The 23,363-nt window shown below is 37.2% G+C and overlaps 2 protein-coding genes across 2 annotated transcripts; one reads left to right on the top strand and one right to left on the bottom strand.

Moving 5' to 3' along the window:
• Window positions 1-4,004: 4,004 nt before the first annotated feature.
• On the top strand, window positions 4,005-11,405 carry LOC311086153 (uncharacterized protein). The gene is made up of 10 exons (XM_084118881.1): window positions 4,005-4,246; window positions 5,409-5,491; window positions 6,970-7,104; window positions 8,510-8,675; window positions 8,914-9,316; window positions 9,687-9,748; window positions 10,116-10,183; window positions 10,486-10,529; window positions 10,992-11,058; window positions 11,243-11,405. The coding sequence occupies exons 2-9, from the start codon at window positions 5,414-5,416 to the stop codon at window positions 11,050-11,052; spliced, it is 1,017 nt and encodes a 338-aa protein (XP_083975007.1). The 5' UTR covers window positions 4,005-4,246; window positions 5,409-5,413; the 3' UTR covers window positions 11,053-11,058; window positions 11,243-11,405.
• Window positions 11,406-14,660: 3,255 nt separating this feature from the next.
• Window positions 14,661-23,138, bottom strand: LOC311086147 (uncharacterized protein). Its single transcript, XM_084118875.1, has 18 exons — window positions 22,949-23,138; window positions 21,661-21,736; window positions 21,425-21,554; window positions 21,054-21,122; window positions 20,217-20,609; window positions 19,985-20,086; window positions 19,672-19,904; window positions 19,161-19,339; window positions 18,812-18,905; window positions 18,210-18,336; window positions 17,909-18,120; window positions 17,568-17,685; window positions 17,387-17,478; window positions 17,190-17,307; window positions 15,920-16,024; window positions 15,626-15,811; window positions 15,359-15,538; window positions 14,661-15,188 (listed from the first exon to the last, which is right to left on the bottom strand). Exons 1-18 carry the CDS (start codon window positions 23,017-23,019, stop codon window positions 14,938-14,940), a joined length of 2,736 nt encoding a protein of 911 aa, XP_083975001.1. The 5' UTR covers window positions 23,020-23,138; the 3' UTR covers window positions 14,661-14,937.
• Between the last annotated feature and the right edge of the window lie 225 nt (window positions 23,139-23,363).

The raw sequence follows: 23,363 nt of genomic DNA, 5'->3' as shown, positions 1-23,363 counted from the left end.
GGCATGTCGGGTGAGTATGTTCCCCTGAATAGTGATTGGCTGGGGCTCCTTCGGGTTACCTAGCCACATTCCCCAGAAGGGACCCCTTTTAATTTGAAGATGTGGTTCCAGGTCCTTGAGCAGGCCCAGGTAGGCCTTTCAGTAAACAATGTTTATGGAGGTCTTCCTGTGAGGCTTATAGCTTGGGCTATGACCGTAGGGAATGCTGTGACTGACAGTCCAGTGTGACCTGAGGGTGAGTGGTTCTAGCATTTCATTTAAATTTGCTGGTTGTCACTGGCAATTAGCATGGCTGTGTGGGTATATCGTTCCTCATAGCGTCATTTCAACACAGTGCGAGTTCCCTTTTGAAAGTGAACATCTCAGGTTACGACTGTTACCTATGTTCCCTGAGAACAGGGAACGAGACACTGTGTCTTTTCGCCTGCCTAACAGTCCCTTCAGAAGATAAGGTGATTATCATGTTTGCAAGGCGCCCTTTTATACTTCCAGGTCGCACGATAATGATTCACTGGCTGTCACCGGTCAATCTGATTGCTGTGATTTGATTGTGATTTCAGACACCTGTCACGCCTGAGACGTTCCCCATAGCGTCATTTCGACACAGTGTCTCGTTCCCTGTTCTCAGGGAACATAGGTTACAGTCATAACCTGAGACTTTTTTTTTTCTACTGAAATTTCATGTAAAGATATTTTTGCAGTGTTTCGTCAGCAGAACAATCCAAAAAACACAGTAAATAACAGTACAACCCACTGAAGAGGTGTATGACTATCCCCCACAGCCTCGCTTTCATTCCTGTTAAAAATCAAAGATGGCACTGCTGTGAATAAGGTCTATTCCGCCATATTGCACTTTCTCCCATTCATAGTAACATATGAGTACTGTCTTTGTATATCTAAAGTCTTTGGTCCAATAGTGTGCAGTTTGAATGTTGCTAAGCTAACAACATGATACATAAAATACATATGACCACTATAATTTTAAAGCACACATTTTGTTGTGTGCTTTTGTCATTTTTATCTTTTTTTTGTATTATTTTAGCTTAAAATTATTTTTATTTCAGTTTAGTTTTAGTAATTTTAGTACTTCAACTAACAACTATTTAATAGTTAGTTGTCATTTATAAATTTTGTTTAAGTTTTTTAAATATTTATATTTCAGCTTTATTTAAATTAATAAATGCATACTTTTAAAAATAGTTTTAGTTAATAACAACACTGCACATAACAAATATTGGGTAAAATAGTAAAATAAATAAATAAATAGTTTAATCAATATTATTTGGTACTGGATGACATACAAATTATAAATAATACATTTATATTTCTGTTCAATTACCTTGTATGTCATTTAGTGGATTTTCCAAAACAAAATATCTTAAAAGAGGGACTAATATGCTGCTTACATTTTAGAACACTGGGAGCTTAAAATGCTGTTAAAGTAGGCAGCTCGCTAGATTTTGGAACAGAGCTCTTGTGTCCCTGGTTTAATTTTGCTTGCATGCTTATGGAGTATATATAATGCATACTAAAAATAAATTAGGTCAGTTGAAAAAATTGGTTCAGCTCTCGCCGCCTGCAAATAAACCGAACATGCTGTTCCAATGGCTTCTAGAAGAACCAGTAACAACTCAATTTATCTCAATCTGTCCTATAAGGTCAGTCACCTTCAAAATGTTGTCAATTTCCCATGACATTTCTTGCTATTTCATGTGTAATTTAGAATACTGATCTTTTTTTTTGGAGAAATAAAACTGGAGTCAAAATAACAAATTAGACTCAAAAATAACAATACAGTGTTATGAGCTTCCTTCTAGGGCAAGTTGCCATGGGAACACTAATTTATCAAAGATCATAACTATTCTTACATGGTATCTATTCATCATGAGAAACTACAGGAAATTAATAACTGATAGGAATGATAAAGGTCATATTGTAGTAGTTTCACACAATGAAAGAATGGCAAACTGAAGGATGTTGTTAAAATATAAAATAAAATAGTTGGCATTTAAAATGATCTGCATTCCTGTATGCACGGGATCATTTCACTTTGAATAAAAATATTTTTTGACAGACTTTTTTGAACTTCAGTTGTTCACCTTTATTAGCCATATTTTATTATCAGAAGCCCCTTCAGGCCATAACAAAATTTATTTCTTGTTGCTGGCCTTGGCCTTAAAAATACATAAAATCCTCACTTACCAACTTTGTAAAGGTCAAAGCACTTTAAACAGAAACACCCAAATGCAAATGATGCTAACAAAATGTATTCCTAATACGTTTCCTTAATTTGTTCAGTCATTTAGGGAAAAGTGACAATCTCTTTAAATATCCAGAGATAACTTATCAAGAATTGCCTGAGCTGAGGTGTTTGACCAGGATGTCAACTAGCCTAGCAAATCAGTTTTCAGTTTCAGATGACTTAAAAACCACAGAATGCACTAGCACATTTTTTTCTGAAAAAATAAACACAACATACACCCTGTGTTCAAATACATAAATAAATAAACCACTGCAGTTAGTTGCTTTGGATCAAGCATAAAGACCCCAGTTGGGCCCCAAGATGATGGACGCACACACCCGGGCCTGATCAGCCAAGGGTGGGCCTGCCTTTGCGGAGGATGTATTATGTTTAAAAGGCCGAAACACCTGATGACGCAAAATTACACAATTGATGATGTGTCTCCTACATCAACCGATGAACCTTGGTGGTGCATTCCAGCATTAGTGCAGATAAACACCCTTAGGTCTAAGTTTAAAATGTACATTAACCATCTTGTCGTATGTGTTCAAATAATTATTCAGCAAAGATGCATCAAACTGAACAAAAGTGACAGTAAAGACATTTATAATGTTACAAAAAAAATCTTATTTAAAATACATGCTGTTCGATTACATGATGTTAATTTTTAACTTTCTATTCATATAAAATACATTTTTTTGAATGATTTCTGAAGGATCATGTGACACTGAAGACTGGAATAATGGACCAAAACACTGATGACTCACCCTGCACAACAGATTTTTGTCAAATCAGATGCTCTCTAAACAAGAATGTCCCGCCTCCTTATACCACATGCTACCAACTAGCTCGATTTTTTTTTTCCTGCCACATCTCAAATAATTTATTGTTTTCAATGCATATGTTTTTTTCTTTATTAATGAACAACAAACCAACTTACAAGATTACAATAGTTGTTGATTAAAAGTTTTGAATTAGTCAATTGCAAACAATATATTATTTTTTGAGTAAAATGCAAAACATAATGATTTATGGTGTAATAACCTTGGTATAATAACAGTGACATCAAGCTGTGTTTTTCTCTATAATATGTCCCAGTCTTCAAAGAGAACTACCCGATAAATTGCACTGGCTCCCATAATCAAAACAATTTACTCGTAAAATTGCTTGTGGATTGACATGCAGACGCAACCCGTCTGTGATGTGAGCAAAATAGATCCAGTATTAGCATCTGAAAAGCGCTGTAACTGTTGCCTGCCACCAGCAACTGGGCATTTGAGAGAGATGAGAGCTAGATTCAGTTCCTCAGCAGCAAGCTGATGAGATGTCACATCTCCACATGAATATTTATGAGGCCGGTCATGGGCGGCCTGGGAATATCAGAGCATTTTACACAAGAGTTGTGTGGCGTTTGACTTAGTGGGGCGCTTATATGATGACATCACGTCTATTTCATTTTTCTAACAGCTGGAAGTGGTTTAAGGTGGTATGTTGTGACTGTCCATTGGGAATACCAGTATAATAAATCCTGCAGCCAGTACTTGTGCGATTAAGTCCCTAGAGGCTCAGTTTAGGGTTAAAAGTGAAGCACTATTCCACCTCATTAACACTAGACACTGAACTCTTACTCTCATAAATATTTTGCAAGGCAAAGAGAAAATGTCTCAGAATAAAAATTGTATTCATTATCATAGATGATGTTTTAATTATTGGGAGTTTATGTGTTAAGAAGAATATACTGTATATAAGAAGGAGAGCTCAAACCAACCCGTTCTCATCAGTCTGCGTATAAATAACACGACTTTACACTTTCAAATTGCGTGCAATGAATACGCCAAAATCCAATTTTGCGTGCATATGATACGCCAATCCTTCCCATTAACTTCGGTGGAGAGCAGATGCGTCTAAATACCACGCATCACCTTCAACTGCAATGACGTCACCAACGAGGCTCAGTTCGCCTGCACCTGATGCGCGTATCGTAATCGTTACACCTTCAAACAGGTAAGTAAGGGCAGCAATCCTTTTTTTTGTAATGAGATCACGGTGTTAACTGTATTATTTTAATTATTTCAGTGTTTCTGTTACATGGGTCGCGTCAAAATGGCAGCGTAATGCGTTAAAATTAGTTGTTAGTGGAACCGTGGGCTGCTCCGTTAGCACAGCTGGTATCCTACCATTGACATTAGCCTAAGCTAACTTCTGCTGTATGCATGTTGCAGTTTGAAAGAAATAAAAAAGTGTTTTTAATCATGTTTTGACATGGCTGATGACAGCACTACAAATCAACAGAGTGAATTAGTGTTTGCTAAAGTTTTTAGCTAAAGTGGCATGGTTAGCCTAAGCCTACGGGACCCCCTAGGGGTCAATATTAATAATGTGGACTAATTAGTGCGCATGGAGGGGAGAGATGCTTTTTGCATTGCATAGGCCTATCGTTGTTCCGATTAATTCGGTTCGGGAGTAGAGATAAACTAAGAGTTTCGGGATTTTTTTTAATCGGGAGATTTTAACTAATTTGCGGGCATCAGGGAGTCAATATGCGGTAGACTCCCGGAACTTCCGGGAGACTTGGAATGTCTGCCATTGTGTCATTCCCACTATTTCACAATAGTTATTGGGTAACAGTACTGTCACACAACCTCATCTGTCCTCAAGAATATGGAAGTTCCATTACATAGAGAAGGTAGTAGTAAGCCAGTGCTTCCAAAGTATTACATCAATTTCTACATTGATGATGTAGTACTGTTGTAATGCTAATAATTACACATTTTTGCCAAAAATATACACATTAATATTACAAAAGTTATTTGTCATTACCATAAAATAAGTTACTTTGTGATATTACCCTATAGGCCTAATGTGTGTTGTGTAAAGTGCTACCCATACTAACTTTGATATCACACACTTACTTTACCTTGCATTTCAATATCATTAACATCAATTGGATTACTTAAGTTAATATGCAGTTTGTCTGATGTCACCCATCCCTAGGTCCAAAACAATTTATCCATGGTGGACAATAAAGAAAAATTTATGTCGTTGTTTATCTTTGTAGCGACATTGGAAAGGCATAGGATATGCTCACATCAGGCCCTCCCACAGAATTAAATATTTTGTTATGTTGCATGTCGATAATTATAATTTATTTTTGTTTTGTTTGTAGTGAAAATGCCAGGTGGATCAACTCTTCGACAGTGCACCCGTTGCATGGAAAAGATAAATTGTGCCAATAGAAGATGCACCAAGGTAAATAATGTACAATAGGCTATTGAACTGTCTAACTGCTAACCCCCATTTTCATGCATTAAATCAACACCAAGGAACTTTTCCTCTGCGGTCGCCCTACAGGTTGGAAGCAGAATTGTCCATTTCCGCTGTCGTAAATAATTTAGCCTACCGCATCCTACTGTCGCACGCGCACGCTCGCTCAAGTACGCTCCACCTATCGGCAATTGTAGCGCTTGCCGTAAAGCAAGTCATATTTGTAGTTTTCTTATGTCTCATTAGAACTACAGAAACGTGACCCGATCTGGCAATCTTACATAGCTAATATACCAGATAAAGGACCGCAAAGCGGTGGCATAAGTGCCTTTCACCCTGTCATGACTTGAACCACTGAAATGATTTTGGAAACATTATTTGAAGGTAAACAATCCTACTTGGTTTTGCTTTAAAGCCAGAGTCATTAAGTCCAAATTAAAATAAAGTATATTTATTTCTAATATCTCAGTATTTGTTGCCCATGCAATAGAGTGACAATAAAACAGGAGTTTGCAGTGGAGACATTAAGTTCATCATAAAAAAGAAAGAAAGAAAGAGTTTTGTTACCATACAAATTTGCATCACAGTAGGTATTTTTCAAAATGTTACATTTCCCACCTGATGGAAAGGTACCCGGCCCGCTGTTATTGCATTTTTGACTATTGGTTCCTTTAAATGACATCCTCTTACAAGGCTATATATTTGACATTGAATCTGTCTATTACAGACAGTACTTTATATTGCAGTGAATCTCCACTGTGGTCACTCAGTTCTTTTAGATCATCCATATTTTAAGAAAATGGCAACATCTACACTAGCGCATACCACAATGACAACTTAAAGGGATAGTTCACCCAAAACTTGTCATTGTTTACTCACCCTCAAAGTTGTTCCAAACCTGGATGAGTTTCTTTATTCTGCTGAACACAACTGAAGATATTTTAAAGAATGCTGGTATCCAGACAGTTGAAGCACCCATTGACTTCCATTGTAGGAAAAAAAAAATACAATGGAAGTCAATGGGTGCTTCAACTGTTTGATTACCAGCATTCTTTAAAATATCTTCAGTTGTGTTCAGCAGAAGAAAAACTCATCCAGGTTTGGAACAACTTGAGGGTGAGTAAACAATGACAAAATTGTCATTTTTGGGTGAACTATCCCTTTAAGTTATAATGTCTGTGGCCCGATAATGGACATTTGTATTTTCCATTAAAATATGGATACATATCTAACTAGGTTTTAGCATTATGCCTTTTAATATTATTAAAATGTGCCAGTGCATTGACTCAGCTGCATATTTAGTCTGTCTGTTCAATGAATTGCATAAACTTGGTATCCAAGTTATTATTTAGGCCCTTGTAAATAGAGGGCTAGAAAATCAGTAATGCTTGATCAACTGGACCCCAGTTTTTTTTTATTCCCGTGAGTCATACCGCTCTCACTTGTCTCTCTCCCTTACTCAGTGTGGGAAGCTGCTGGACATGAAGTCCAGGCAGACGGCCCGTATGAAAGGGTTCCGGACCAGAGCAAATGAATGGGCTCAAAAAGTCAAAAAGTCCCGCAATCAGGCAAAGATTTTTGACAACAGTGCCCTGCTGGTAATAAAAATTTTGTCTTTCTCTTTTGGTCAGGCATTTCAGGTTCCTGTCAACATTACAGAAATATAGAATTGTATTTACATTGTGCAAGGAAGCAGCAACTATGGTAATGTCATGCAGTTATGTTGTCATGATGTCATCAACCCAACTGCATTGAGATAATAATAATTATATTTCAGATAATAATTAGCTAGTCCATATATAAATATTAAAACAATACACAGAATTTAGACATTAGCCTACAACTTGTATTCATTCAGCCCCAGTATCCAAGGCCACTTTACATTAAGAGGTTTTTCTTTTGGTTCACTGCACTGTAAAAATGAAAATATTGGTTAAAGATCGTTAAAAAGGAAATGGTCAATGACTGGCAGAAGCGTTTGCCAAACAAAAACTGTAAAATTAAGGTAAAATATCTTAATTCATAAGTGTTTTACAAAAAACAGTTATTTTACAGGTAGTTCCAAGTTGATTATTGTGAAACATTCTCTATAAAATGGAAATCTCTTGCAGTTAACAATTAGCTAGCAACAGCACACACGAATGAGCTGATATAACTATCATTCCATCAGCAACTACTGGACAAATCAGTTATTTCCTGTAAAATTTGGGGTTTTTTTTACAGTGTGGTCATGCAGTAGAGTAGGTTAAGTCACTTGCTGATGCAGGGGCAGTACAGAATCTTTTAGAATGAAAGTTTGATTTCTTACAGGAAAAGATACATTTGCATATGCCTCAGTTACTCCAGAAAGGACATTCACCCTTATAAAAACTAGGGGTGTAACAATATATATCGTGTCACAATATATTGCAATACAAAAATGCAACAATATGTATCATGGACTGATAGTGACAATATGTATTGTGTATAGTTAGTGTTAGTCAGAACTTCATGAAACTACTATATAATGTTGAATATAATGTATAGTGATGCAATGGGGGAATATGTGTAGGTCTTGATAATGCCAAATGTCTGATGTTACCAGTAAAATGTGGCCAAAATTTAAAATATATCTAGTCAGTAACAGAGTGCAAGCATATTCGTCCAAAATGATTCTGTTTTCAGCTTCAGAATCATGAATATTTTTTGTCCCGTGCATCAGCACCAAGTCCAAACCTATTCATTTACACCCACAATGTAACATTAAATTTAGCATTTTAATCAACAGCACTTTTTTTGTTAACCTTGTACATGTCTTGAAGTATCACAATAGTATCGTATCGTGAGTTCAGTATCGTGATATGTATTGATTCGTAACATGAGGGTATCGTTACACCCCTAATAAAAACCCATAATAACTTTTTTAAAGACAGCTTGTATGTGTATAATAATAACGTCTTTCTTGCCTTTGTAACCCTGTCTTAGAAATCTCTGTGTGTTTGCTTATTATTTTTCTATGTTAAGGTGGAGAAACTGAAGGCCCTAGGGTACTTTCCCCTTCTGCTGTGGGGAAAGTACAGACCACAAAACAAAAAGTGGATGGCCCAGCTCCAGTTCCCCTATGAGCTGCCAGTGGTAGCGCATGCAGTCTTGGAGAAGATATTGTGCCTATTTGAAGGTTTGTTAGAAGGTAGGTCACATCACAACATCAGTACATTCATGACTCTCTAAGATTTATCCTGTATTGTGTACCTATCCAGTTGGATTGGTTTTAAATGTCAGTACAGAGAATTTTTCACACAATCTAGATTGGTAATTTTGTTCTACTTATCTTTTGTCTTAAACTTTTTATATTTCTTTGGTTACTCACATTTTGAACCACATACTGCATCTTAAATGTCTTGTTTTGTTTTATTTTTTTATCACAGCATGTGATCTTGAAAGAGAGGAGGTGGGGCAGCAAGAGAGCACAGGAGAAGAAGATGAGTCAGAAAAAGAAATAGATGATGAAGACCAGAGAGGACATGGGGGGCAACATGAAATAGGAGAGACTGAGAGGAGGGACATGCAGGAGATGGAGATAGAGGCACAGGAAGACAGAGTAGAGAGTGAGAGAGTGAAGAGAGGAGAGATAGAGGTACAGGAAGAGAGAGTAGAGAGTGAGAGAGGAGAGATAGAGGTACAGGAAGACCAAGTGGAGAGACAAGAGATGGAGGGACAGGAAGACTTCGAAGAGCTGAGACTGATGGAGACAGACCAGCAGAGAGAACAGGCAGAGGAAATGGGGAAAAAAGAGATTGAGGCGAAGAAGAAAATAGTAGCAGCAAACAGGTAAGTGTCAATACAGAATAGAAGAGGCAGAGCATTAAGGGCAATCTTGACTATGTAGAATATGAGATACAGAATGGTAAAGAATGTGTCCATGTACAAAAAGTAGCAGCACACCACACTAGACTCAGAAGTCAGATGGTATTTCATAAGTTGCTCTTTTTCTACTTTTTCTTATAACATGGAGTTATTTGTATGGCAGCAGTTTGGCATCCGGTGTGCCATAATGCAATGTCCAATGGTGAAGTCATCAGAGAAAGTGTCAACAGATTGTCCTGCATTGTTGTGTACTCGCAAGTATTCACCTGGTATTCAAGGCAGACACCACACACCTCTATTGCAGTTTACACATGTTTTTTGTTTCTCTGTACAGGAAGTCAGCTGTCAAAATTTCAGCTAAAAGGAAAAGTAAAAGAAGCCAAAACAATGACCATGGTAGGAAAATGCTAAGTATTTTTAATTCAAAATTAATTAAATAATAAGTCCTAAACTCTTAACTAATCCTAATCTAAAAGCTTTTTGGCCCACAATATAATATCTTCTTATTGCTAGTTTAGTACATTACAGGTCTGATAACTATTACCGTAATATTAGTTGAAAATGTCTTTTACTTGCTTAATTGACTCATTTTACATTGGAGTTTTCGGGGCTTCGGAATAATCCAGGGAAATTATGATGTGCATGTGCATTTACTTCTGGTCTATTATTTCAAAGAGAAATGCATACAATACCCTTTCTGTGGGTTTATATGGTTACATAGCAATGGTTTGTACTTACTTAATTTGTTCATTTTTCTTTATAGCTTGCCAGTATCACAGCACATTGGACATTTTCCCAGTGCAATATGTGTCCAAATCACGTGAAAAAAAGGTGAGCAGCTATACGGAGAACATTCTGTACGACTGTAGGTGCATAAATTAATACTATACTACACCAGGAGAATAGTGATGAAATTGTTGCCTTTTGTCAGAAAAGTCTAAATAACATGTAAACTAAGTAGTTAACATGTTAAATCATTTGCTGTTAGAGCGTTCTAAATATTAAACCAAAACTTTGATGTATTGGTATTTATATGGCAATTGATTTTTAGAGGCTGGGAGGAAAAATTAAATGAAATATTTCATTATGAAATAAAAGTATGACTTAGGTTTGTCTTTTACCCTCTTCCCAAGGGCTGTAAAGAAGTCTTGGTCCATTGGCTCCCGTGTCCTTCATGGTAACATCAGCTTTCTTGTTTACTTGTTGACTTGTGAGTTGTCCTTAAAGGGACAGTTAACCTAATTAAGAAGCCTGTCTGATTTACCATGAATTGAGAGTTATTTAAGTTTATGTAATAAGCGCCTGGACCACTGTTACATTTCTTTTTGGAAAGTCAGACGGGCTGCTTAATTCGGATGAACTAAGACCTCTCCACATGTGGCATCTGTTTTTGCCTACAGAGAGATTAAGCTACACAACTACAACATACATGTACAGTTTAAAATGTCATTACAAAGTGACAATAATATAATTTGGATATAAATATACATTCTCTTCTGCTTTCTCCACCCCATTCTGTCTGGGAAATTTGTAAAGCCTATCATGGTTTATAAACCATGTCAGAGGCTATCCTTATATTTAACCTATTTCAGAAATTGAATGCATAATTTCTTTACGTTTTATTTTGCCATTTTTTCAGCCAAAAGGCCTGGCCCCCATCTTGGGAACCACAGGAGAACATCAGAATGACTGTGTCATAAAGGAAGGTCTACTAAAAATACTGTTGTCACATTGATGGTGCAAAGAAACAAATGTTCTGAAACAAATGTTGTGTCCATTAAACTGGGCCATGTGGACAACAATAAAGTTGTATTGCATAGAATTAATTACATAAATGTTGTAAATTAAGTAGTATTTGTTTATAAATCTGTTTCATTATTTGTTCATTAGGGCTGGGTGTTGGGAAGGACCTCATCGCATCCAATATTTCCATCATCCAAAAGGCCAATCGTTTTATTGTGCAGTTTGCCTTTTTCACAACCTTTCACCCAGAAAATCTAGTTTGCATTGTCTGGCATTTCCTATGAGCATTTCACAATAAAAGTTCTGTTGCGAGTTTTGTTGTTGTTTGTCCCTCTCTGAAAACATGGAATTGACATTGTTACTGGAGTACTTGAGGGGGTGTATAAATATCTTTCATTTTGTCCTATAACAAAGTTTAATTTTCACCTTTTTCTGGCCGCATATTTCAAGCTAGTTAATAAAGCACAAGCACACCTGCATGTACAATAGTAACCCCAAAAATGTTTAAATACCAAAATAATAGAACATTACACACAAATTGGTATCCCCCTTTATTCATATTGAGCAAAACATATGAAATAACACTTATTTTTAACATTTACTGTCTTTTAACATGGAGGCAAACCATGCTGGGAACTAGAAGTCTTTTGGAACCACTGATTGTAACTCATTCCGTGAATGGGTGTATATATGTGTGTATAATACACATTCACATTTATGGGAACAGATATGTGCAATGTACACAATAGATAAAGCTCATAGACTGTAAAAAAAAAAAAAAATAGATAAAACTGCGAAAATTACATGTAATGATATTTTTGTTTGCATTTATAAATATTTAATATGTATCAATATATATATATATAGCCATACATGGTCAATGCATATTGCAGTGTATTGACAAATATAACGTTAAGCACTAACGTTAGTTTCGCATATGTAACGTTATATGAAATATAAGTTATATTAATATATTATAATATTTTGCAGTATATTCCAATATATTTTTGTTCCGTAAGGGTAACCTTTTTAATCCTTGTAGTACTCAAGGTATATAGCCAGCTTTGGTGTTAAGAATAACCTTACAGTTGCATTTTGTTTTCATAATCTTCGCTCAGTGAATGCATTATCTTATGCTCTGGTTGTATCTTTAGTTCGTTGCTATGGTAGTAGCTTGCATTACGTACTTCCGCCCGGAAGTATTTTCTTCACAGACACCCGCTTTTTTAATGATATCTTCAACATTTCTCCACAGAAAAACAAATTGATAACTCAAAAATACGTTATGTTCATTTTAAGGCTATCGCTTTTAATAAGTTCTCCTTGGAAAAAAACTTTTTTTCTTCAGTTTTTGGCAGCATAAGGTTACGGAAGTGCAATTATGTTGTGGGCGGAGTTTCCGCGTTCCTGTTTTGGCTAAAATATCTGAAATAAACCAACATATCTACTTTTTGTTAACATAGATCATCTAGATGCAGTGTAATTACTAGTTTGACTGTAGTAGGTATTTAATATATTCAGCAGATATATCTTTTTACAACCCTAATTTACAACCCTACTTTGCAGACCAGAAGAACTACAACTGTAGTGCCTATTTGTATCAAGCTGCATGGTGTGGATATAAGGGAATTGTAGTTTTTAAAACATTAGTGTTTTTCTTTCAATTGGAGGTTGTAAACAGTGAGTTGGGAGTACAGTGGGGGGTTTAGTGGGATGGTAAACACATCTATGTAATGAGATTTTAAATATCTAATTGTTAAATAGGGTCAAATTAATTAACCCATATTTTATCCATATTTGGTTAACTGCCCCCATATTTTGGTTAACTGCCCCCTATACTCATGTCAAGAGCTCTCTATAACAGTTGGTCCCATATCTGTAGCCCCTTTTGTTGCTGAATTATAAGCCTTTAAACATGCACCGAGGTGACGTTTCAAAGGTCTGTGTTTCAAAGCAGGAGCCATGTAGAATCTTCATACTAACATATGTTACTCTCCAGGTCACGGCCTTTCCAACGATGTATTTGGTTCAGCTATACAACAAAGTTTTCATTTTCTCTTTTCACGGACACAAGCCATCTCAGGTCTAGTTTCAGGGAGCACGTAGACTCAATATAGCTTTTTGTTTGTTTCTGACTGTGTAAACAGATTTACACACACACACACACACACACACACACACACACACAAGCATGCACGCACACACACACACACACACACACACACACACACACACACACACACGTTTGTATCTATATTTGTGAGGACATTCATTGACACAATGCAATCTCTAGATCCTTACCCTAACCTTACCCATCACAACTAAGTGTCTGACCTGAACCCTGACCCTAAACCTGCCCAAATAAAATCCTCATTATAACCTGATCCCTAAAACCAGCTCTTGACCCTCAAACTTTGCTCACAAAGATAGTTGTAAAAGTACACGCACACACGGCTTATATGAATATCTATTTATGCTAATGCTGCTATGATGGTTAAAAAAAAACGCACACTAAAAGACCATGGTCTATGATGGGTAGTCATCTCTGCTTGTACTTGTAAAAATATTATTGGTATTTAAAAACAAGAGTTCATTACACATACTGTTGGCCCTGTTGTATCCTCTGCATTTATTTCTGTTTAAAGATCTTTTAAAGATCTTTTTGATCTCTACAGAAAAGGGCAAATAGTTTTTTATTTACATTTTCTCCCTTCCAACACCTATCACAGTGAGAAACTGCAAACCCCATTTCCAGAAAAGTTAGGATATTTGTGCATCAGTGCTCATGGCATGGGTGAGAAGGTACCACTGACACAGGGGCATATATTGGGATTTTATATGCCCCTTCTGGCATGCTTTAGCTCTTCCAAACCACCTGAATGTTCCTACATGGTCTGGATTATATAATGTAGTAGCCTCAATATCTCTGTTTATAAAGTTTCCTACATATCTCTGAAGATGACACTGTTATGAACAGTCTCCACATCTTATATGTTGCTTGCTCCTTACCATGGGATGAGTTGATAATCAGATGAATATGGTCATGACATTTACTTTGCATGGCCTCAGATCACTGAGTTTCTTAAAATGATATTCCAAGTTGGGCTGTTGCTAAAAGGTAAATTGCATAACTGATTATATTGCCATGTTGTTTGTATTCAAAGCAATCTGACCCAACCCTGCTAACCGATCATATGTATAACATGTGGTTAATTATATGGTTGATATATATATATATTTAGACAATAACTACAATGGTTTTACATAGTCAATATTGAAGTATATTACACTGCCATTAACTATCAGTGTAAAGTATGTAGACCTAAGTTTCATATATCTATCTTAATATGTGACCTGGTGTGACTGTGACCTCTAATGTTCAAAATGTTGGCAGTTTAGGTTGAATCTGAAAGCTCCCAGCTCTCTCTTTTTGTAAGGGTTGATGTGTGATGAGCCAAAGTCAACTCAATAGTCTGATGACAAATCAAATTTGTATTTCTGTTTCCGTACATACAGTATATATACAGGTATCAGCAAATATTTACAGACATTATCAGTTCACACACACACACACACACACACACACACACACACACACACACACACACACACACACACACACACACACACACACACACACACACACACACACACACACACTCTGAGAGCATATGTAGCAAAATACGGATAACTGCAGAAACAAACAACTGATGAGTCACTGTCACTTTCAATCTAACTCACTTACAAAAACAGGATCTTTTGTCAAGACTTTAGAAACCTTTTCAAGTCATCAAAGTACAAGTCAAAGCAAAAGGGATTACAACTGTGACTTGAGTCCTAAGTCAAGTGACTTGAGTCCCCAGCTCATCATCATCATCATCATCATCATCATCATCATCAGAGCTGAGGTCACGTTGCCAGTCCATTTCCTCCATTTCCCCTTCATCTTCTTCCACCAGCCTAGGAGTTGGTTCGAGAATGCCTCTGTATGTGCATGCTACAGTCTGCTGCTTGAGTCTAAGGTTATACAGTCTTCTCTTAAGTAGACTGATGAGGCCCTTGGATGCCTCCTCTGTGAATCCATTGGGATAGCCTAAAAGTTCACACATGAAGAGTAATGGAATTACCATCACACTAAACATTTTATCAGAGAGAGCTTATGTTAGAACAAATGTTAAATACAAAGTCAAATTGGAAAATAATAATTGGATAAAATAATCTTTGAAGTCCATGTATCCTTAGTTCTTGAGCCAATACACTTACTTCCTGTTTTTATGCAATCTGAAATGGTGGCTATCAGTGTCTGGACCTTTGCAATCGAGTCCTTAAGGTACTGACAGTGCTGCATCATCTCCTTCACAAGGATCTGCTTCTCTTCTGTCAGTCGTGAGACCAGCATTAGTTGGTCAAAAAGCTTCTTCTTGGTGAGAATGTCTATACCGTCTGAAGGAATGAAAAGATTATACATTAATAAACTAATTTGATGATGATACATTTAAATAAACACAAAGTTAAATATTAATACAAAACCTGTGTTCTGTTCCTGCCAAGGCCAGATCATGCTCTCTGCAGCTTTGTTGGAGAGTTTATGCACAACTGATTGTGTGTCCACAGGATCACCATCAGGTTGTTTGTTGTATCTCTGGATCTCATCTAGCAAGCGCTTCTTTTCTTGGGCAATCTTCTGAGTAATCTTCTGACGCCTTTTGTTGCGATCTGTAATAAGAGCAAAAAACAATGGTATTACAAAAGAGCTGCCATGACATTTAATGAACAGAAACAATATAACTTGCATCTACATCACTTACATTTACTAATACATACCATTCTGTCTATAAAGGTAGTGTTTCTTCTGACAAATGCTCACAAAGAGTGTGTCGATGGAGATCTGCAAACCACGAGCATCAACAGAACTGGCTGCTGCATTTCCTAAATTCAAGTTAAGAAGAAAGAGAAAAGTTTCAAACATTTAAGTTTGACAGTGTGCAACAAACACACTTTAGGACAATGTTTAATTTGGACAGAAATGTCTATCTCGTATGTTTTTCTCATACCGTACTGGACACTGACTGCATGTTTCAGCAAGAATTAGGGACCAAGCAACATAGGCCAAGAGGCATAGGCATCTAATCTGTGTGATATCTTTATTATCATCACTTTTCAAGAGTGTGTTTATGAGAGTCCATAGTCCACAGTCTTTCTTTATGAAAGTCATTGATGGGGGATTATGTCCCCTATCCATTCCACACATCGAATTTGGTGACCCCATGACCTTTATTGTAGCTCCACCAATAGGCCAAACTTTCAAAGATGAAAAAAACCCTGATATCCTCTGAACTGACAGAAGTAACACGTGGTGCTCTTGCGGATTAAGAAAAAAAGTCAAATCCTTAGGTTCATAGCTTCTCATTGGAAACAGAAACTAGATCTGTAGAAAACTGAGATACTTGCACCAATAATGAGAACCAACAAGTGTCTTTTGAAAATATCAGAATTACAAGTGGAGCATGCATGAATGCTGCAAACATGGAGCCTTAAGGCTGATTTATACTTCTGTGTCGGACCTACGCTGGAGCCACTACACTACAGACTACGCGTCGGTTTTCATATATACTTCTGCGTCGTTGTCCGTGTTGACGCACAAGTACACTTGCAGAGGGAGCATGTGAAACCAGAGGGAGCGGTCCTAGCAGACCAATCACAGCGCTTGCGTTCGCGTAGAGTTGACGTGTTGTTACATTTTTGTAGAGTTGCACGTCAGGGTACGCACACTACACACAGCCTACGACGTTGCTACGGCGGGAGTTCGACGCAGAAGTATAAATTGGGCTTTACTGGCACATTTTGCTTGGTCTGTCATTTCCTACCTCAAATAATATTGTTCCATTTTGGTCTGATTTGCATGAACATGCACCAATCATTCTGTTTTCATTGCTAAGATGTTTACTTTCTTTAAGTCAAAATACTAATTGAAGACTTATGACTTGCAAATAGTGCCCATCCCCACATCATAATTGAACATTAAGCTACAGCTACATGCATTACAACTAAATTACTCCAACACTGTTCATGTATAAAACAACATTGCCCTTACCGCTACTGGCCCACTGCTTGACATCAACAACCCACTGCTTTAGCATGTCATCACTGCAATGCAACTGGTCCTGCATCTTCTTCAGGCTCTCTGTTGCATCTAATGTGTTTTCTGCTGTCTACAAAACAGCAACACACAACACACTGTCATTTCATAAAATACCAAAAAGTATGTTCCTGCCTGATACACGAACATACCTTTTTGAATCTGGAAGACAAGGCAATGTGGAGGCCGTCCTCTTTACGTTGATTCCACCCAATAGCATGGACAGTAAGCATATCAGTTCTTACTGTAAAGAACAATAGAAAAATCACAATAAATTGTAAAATGTTAATGTGTACATTTGCAGGGGAGCAGGGGGCAAAGAAGCTTACAAACCTGACTTGGACATGTACTTTGTCGTCAGGGCACATCGGGAGAGAAAACTATTCACTTGCTCTACTTCTTCGCCAAGAGTGGTTCCAGCACCTTCCTGGTTCCTTGCATTCCACATAATCTACAGGAAGCAGTGGACTTGTTAAACAGGGTGGACAACAGGGTGATCAATATTGATGCAAATCCCAAGGTCACCAGCTGTACAGGAAAGCACATAGGGGCTCATGTACAAATCAAAACACACTCCTGGGATGTTGTTTGGGTCACAACATCATTCATTGTGGTACTTTACGTTAATTGTTGGATACATCACTCTGAAATGTAAAAGTAGTTAAAAGCATCACCTCGCATTTTGTATTGTGGGCTTTGGCATGCATCACGGACAAGCAATGTTTCATTTTCTTAAGAGGTTGAAGATGAGTCAGGGCCTCTGACACCTTCTCAAGGTATGGCACATAACGGCAGGTCACATCCATGGCCAAAAATGCAGCAGCCTGGAACTCTTTTTGGAGAAACATTGGATATGCAAAGATTTCTCCTCTATACATATTCAGACCTTTTGGAAAAATGAAATGATGAAGAATAGGCTTCAGATGTTTCATCTACAAATATTTTTCATTGCAATTTATCAAGACCAATACCAACCTTTGAGGAGGAATCCATGCCTGCATACAGCAATTTCCACACCTTCTTCATCCAACTTGTTGGCCTGCTTTGATGTCTCTCTTGCTGCTGTCCAGTGGGAGTCCCCACACATCGCTCTTCCTGCCGTCTACCAAAGTAAAAAGTTAAATAGCAGGGCTGCACACTCACACACACCAACAATTACAGTCTGATTAGATTTTGTCTTTGATTGCCTGACCCATCTTCCATCTGCAACACCCTGGAGTATAACAAACCAATTGAAATTATTTGCCATTTAGCATGCAGGAGGATAATTGCAATAGACTCTAACTTTGTCAGAAATTGTGTCAGATATACTGTATGTGCGGCAACCAATACTATAGATATACTGTGCCCTCTGGATTAGAATCTAGTTGTATTTTTTCATCCAGCTCTGCAACTTCACTCTTTGTGAAAGTCCGATTTCATCGCTAACATCAGCAACCTACCATTGCCATCTCAACACCTGATCAAAGATTCCCTCATCTGAACACCTAATAAGACTACAGTGTTTCCAACTTTACTTCCAATTAGTTATAAAATAAGCCAGAGATACCCGCTGCTCAGCCTGATTGAAAACTTACACTCTTGACAGCCCCCCGGACTTCCTCAACAAAACTGGACACCTCAGAGTCTTGGGATAAAAACACTCCATCAAAGAACCCTGGCTCTTCACTCCTACAACAAAATGTATTCTGGATAACCACTGTAGTAAGAAGTTTTACATAATAATAATAAATTATAATAATTGTATTTATATGACACTTTTTTTAGAAACAAGGTTACAAAGTCTAACATGGACATTATATTCAACAGCTACAGTATCAACAGCTTAATTTTAAATAAAATGAGAACTATATTATTATTATAATGTTAATAGCAAGTACATACATTAACTACATTGGCTGTTTTTAATATGTACACAAAACTCACTGGTTTGCTTTCTGGAACCTGTAGAGTTTTCTGTTGCCATCCACTGAAACAGCCACCATTTCAGGACTACAGGCTGGACAGACAAATGGCTCCTTTTCCAGAAGTTGGTCCTCTTCAGAGTTGCAGTACACAAATTGCAGAAAGCTCCTCTGAAAAGCATCTGCATTCACTTTGCCAGTCTGAAAAACAATTTATAGAACAACTTTAAATGACAATGAACTATAAGGTCACCCCATTTATGTTTTGTCAATGTACCTTTTCAAACCCAAAAAAAGGATGCAATTGGCAATGCTGTCTAATATGGTCTTCAGTTCAGTTAATTTCAGTAACCTGAAATATTACAGCCACTTGTGGAACTTGACTTCATATGTGGGTATATTTGAATTTGCGCCCTGTTTGGACTCGAACACCCTTTTTGCCATACTGTCTAGCCTTACAGCTACTTATAATAACTTATAACCTCGTTATAATAACGAATGCATTTGTCTTTCAGCTTCAAATTTTCACTCACTCTTCCAAACCGCTTTGTTCTCTGGTCCAACATTGCTGTGAAGGCTTTCACTGACATTCCTGGAGCTGTTGTCTTCATAGCTTCAAAGGAATGGAACAGATCTTGGTGGAAAAGTGTCTGTGCTTGCATGGTAGCGGGCCAGTAACCACTCCTTACAAAGTCACTGACTTCTGGAGCCCATTGCTTATTGCAATGTTTGCATGTTAGCACCGGAACGTGAAGATTATAACGGCCTGAGAGCACATGAAAGACAAATAACTAACAAGGAACTAAAGTAATGTTAGATAAACAATATTTTTTTACCCAATCCTACCATTTATGGAAACCAGTATGATGGATCTACCAACAGAGATTGCAACATCTCCAGTGTCACAGGAGCATATATTTTGAGGAAAGGCTGCTGGCAGCAAACAATCTGAAAGAGCAAAGGACAATCAGGATGACATTAAAGAATGTTTGGATTGTTAGCAAGTACTTGGAAAACATAATGAATTATGTTGTGTGTTGATGAAAAACTGCAAATCAACTGAAAGAGAGACACCAACCTTGTTCACAGATGATGTACTTATCATCATGGAGTTTCACAAACTCTGTTGGGGGAATGTATTTATAAAAGCCATACATGGTGGTCTGCCTACTGTGCAGAGTGTGGCGTTTATGTACCAGTTGATCACAGTCTGCACAAAACCACTCTGAGGGCAAACATTCCATGCAACGGATGATGGCTTCTGTCACGTGACAGTGGTTGCACTTTATCTGGACAATGTTCTCAGCTGACAACAAGTTATGAATGTTTTGTGGCCTCGCCTGTTGCCAGCATCGTTGGACCCCTTTCTGTCTTTGACACCAACTGGACAAAGATGGCTGCTGAGCAAAATCTTGCCCATCAATGCTCTCTGAATCCCGTAGAAGGTCCTCAAGCCTCTGCATATTAAAATCTTCAGAGAGAGAAAGAGAAAAATAAAAACAGTCCAGTGATAGCAGAGAAGGCAGAGGGTGAAAGGATCGTTTGAAATGAGCAATCAAATCCATGACCCTTAAGATTCTGTGTAGGTGCTGGCTGTCAGTAGTGTTGCCCACTTAATTGTGAAACTAAACAACAACCATGTGATTTTTCTGAGAAACAGTGATGCTATTGTCTAAAGTGTTCCTATTTCTGTCATGTTGACAGGGCTTGATGCACCAAATTGTGGTAACTCTAATATTTGAGGCATGTTAGGGGACTGTGGAAAAAGCATTTAGAAAAGGAACATCGTTAGATGAGTTACTAAACATAGCAAAAGATCATGTATAACGAGGCTTCCTTTTTACGTAACTCCTTGTTTTCATTTGAAGCATAACATATTATGAAAAGTGTTTTTTAAAGTAGTTTTTCTACTTACCAGGATCTTGGTAGCTAGTACATGAAGCTGTGATGGTGGAACTAGCACATGCAGAAGTACCGGTACCAACTGTTTGAAAGTAAAAATAATATAAACCCCATTAGAATTCTTATTAGAGTACAATTCTTTCAAACTCTTTGCCAGATGTACAAAAATAAAAGCTGAAACCTTTGGCAAACTTGCAACATGGAAACTATCAAACCTATGTACTATCTATGTACTACTATCAAACCATAATTTACATTATGAATGTGCAAGCATACAGAATATTGAGTAACAACAGCATTATCAAACCAGCACCTACTCTAAATCACACATCATCACTCTCCATTTGAAGTATTTGACATAAATTAGATAAGATGTACACTAACCAGCAGATGAAGCTTTTTTCCTCCGCTTGCTGGTGGTCACACGCTGCCCATCACAGTCCCTCTTCCACCAGGTCACTTTAGATTGTCCTGTGACTTCAGCCTTCTGAGTTTGTAACTCTGTGTTACGTTTCTTTATGCACATGTAATGAAAAGTAGATGGGTGAATTTGAAACATAGGCATTAACTAACTGGAGTTAATTAATTACACATTTGTGTATAACAAGTATGAAACTTGCCTGTATCTCTTCAACAAATGCATCCCCAAGCTGAAGAACAGCTTCTAGTTTGTTCTTATTTCCTCTTGACATTGTACTTAAACCAAAAATAAAGGTGTCAGTTAGATCTGAGATCTGCCTGCAACTCAAACTTGCTGACTATTATAATTGAATGGAAAGTTTGGACCACATCAGTGATATGAGGGTAAAGGTTAAAAAGTTTAATTTTCCGGTAGAGGATAGTGGTGTCTGACTATTTGCAGGAGAATGCAGATTTTCATTTCAACCTGGTTGTAACTATAATGATATTTCTGTATTCAATTGTTTATTTTACCAAGGCCACACTCACAGACAAAGGGTCTAGTCTAAATCTTGCTTAATTTTCCTTTACATTTAATCATGTGATGCTTTTATCTAATGCCACTTACAAATGAAGAGAGCAATAGAAGTAGGGCTGTGAAATGATTAATCACATCCAAAATAAAAGTTTGTGTTCACATAATATATGTGTGTAGTGTGCAGAATTATTTTGTATATATAAATACACACACATGCATGTAAATATTTAAGAAAAAAATATTTATATATAAAATATTTATTTATAATACAAATTATATATATATATATATATATATATATATATATATATATATATATATATATGCAAATATTTCTTAAATATATACATGCATGTGTGTGTATTTATATATATACAAAATAATTATGGACAGTGATTAATCATTTCACAGCCCTAAATAGAAGCAACCAAACCAACAATGTGCAATTTAGGTAAAATGCACTTTATATGATGACATTAGAAATCAAATATCTTGGGGAGAGGAGTCTAATCCAACCCTACAGAATCATGCATCTGCAAAGCAACTAGTAATGTCTGCGCGTGCCTGAATTATTCCATGCGCACTAATTAGTCCACATTATTAATATTGACCCCTAGGGGGTTCCGTAGGCTTAGGCTAACCATGCCACTTTAGCTAAAAACTTTAGCAAACACTAATTCACTCTGTTGATTTGTAGTGCTGTCATCAGCCATGTCAAAACATGATTAAAAACACTTTTTTATTTCTTTCAAACTGCAACATGCATACAGCAGAAGTTAGCTTAGGCTAATGTCAATGGTAGGATACCAGCTGTGCTAACGGAGCAGCCCACGGTTCCACTAACAACTAATTTTAACGCATTACGCTGCCATTTTGACGCGACCCATGTAACAGAAACACTGAAATAATTAAAATAATACAGTTAACACCGTGATCTCATTACAAAAAAAAGGATTGCTGCCCTTACTTACCTGTTTGAAGGTGTAACGATTACGATACGCGCATCAGGTGCAGGCGAACTGAGCCTCGTTGGTGACGTCATTGCAGTTGAAGGTGATGCGTGGTATTTAGACGCATCTGCTCTCCACCGAAGTTAATGGGAAGGATTGGCGTATCATATGCACGCAAAATTGGATTTTGGCGTATTCATTGCACGCAATTTGAAAGTGTAAAGTCGTGTTATTTATACGCAGACTGATGAGAACGGGTTGCTCAAACAGACAACTGCTCCATCCTACACCAAGACTGCCTCAGATTATTGTTACACTCTTATTTTAACATATGCCAATTGCAAGTGTGCTTTTTCCTATGTCCCTCCTTTTAGCGCTTTAGGATACACCAAAATAGGCTGATCCTAATGATTAGAAATTCCCTTTTTTAGTGTGC

This window comes from Abramis brama (assembly GCF_963993115.1).
Source record: "Abramis brama genome assembly, chromosome: 7".
Taxonomy (NCBI): domain Eukaryota; kingdom Metazoa; phylum Chordata; class Actinopteri; order Cypriniformes; family Leuciscidae; genus Abramis; species Abramis brama.
This window is presented reverse-complemented; position numbering and strand designations above follow the sequence as displayed.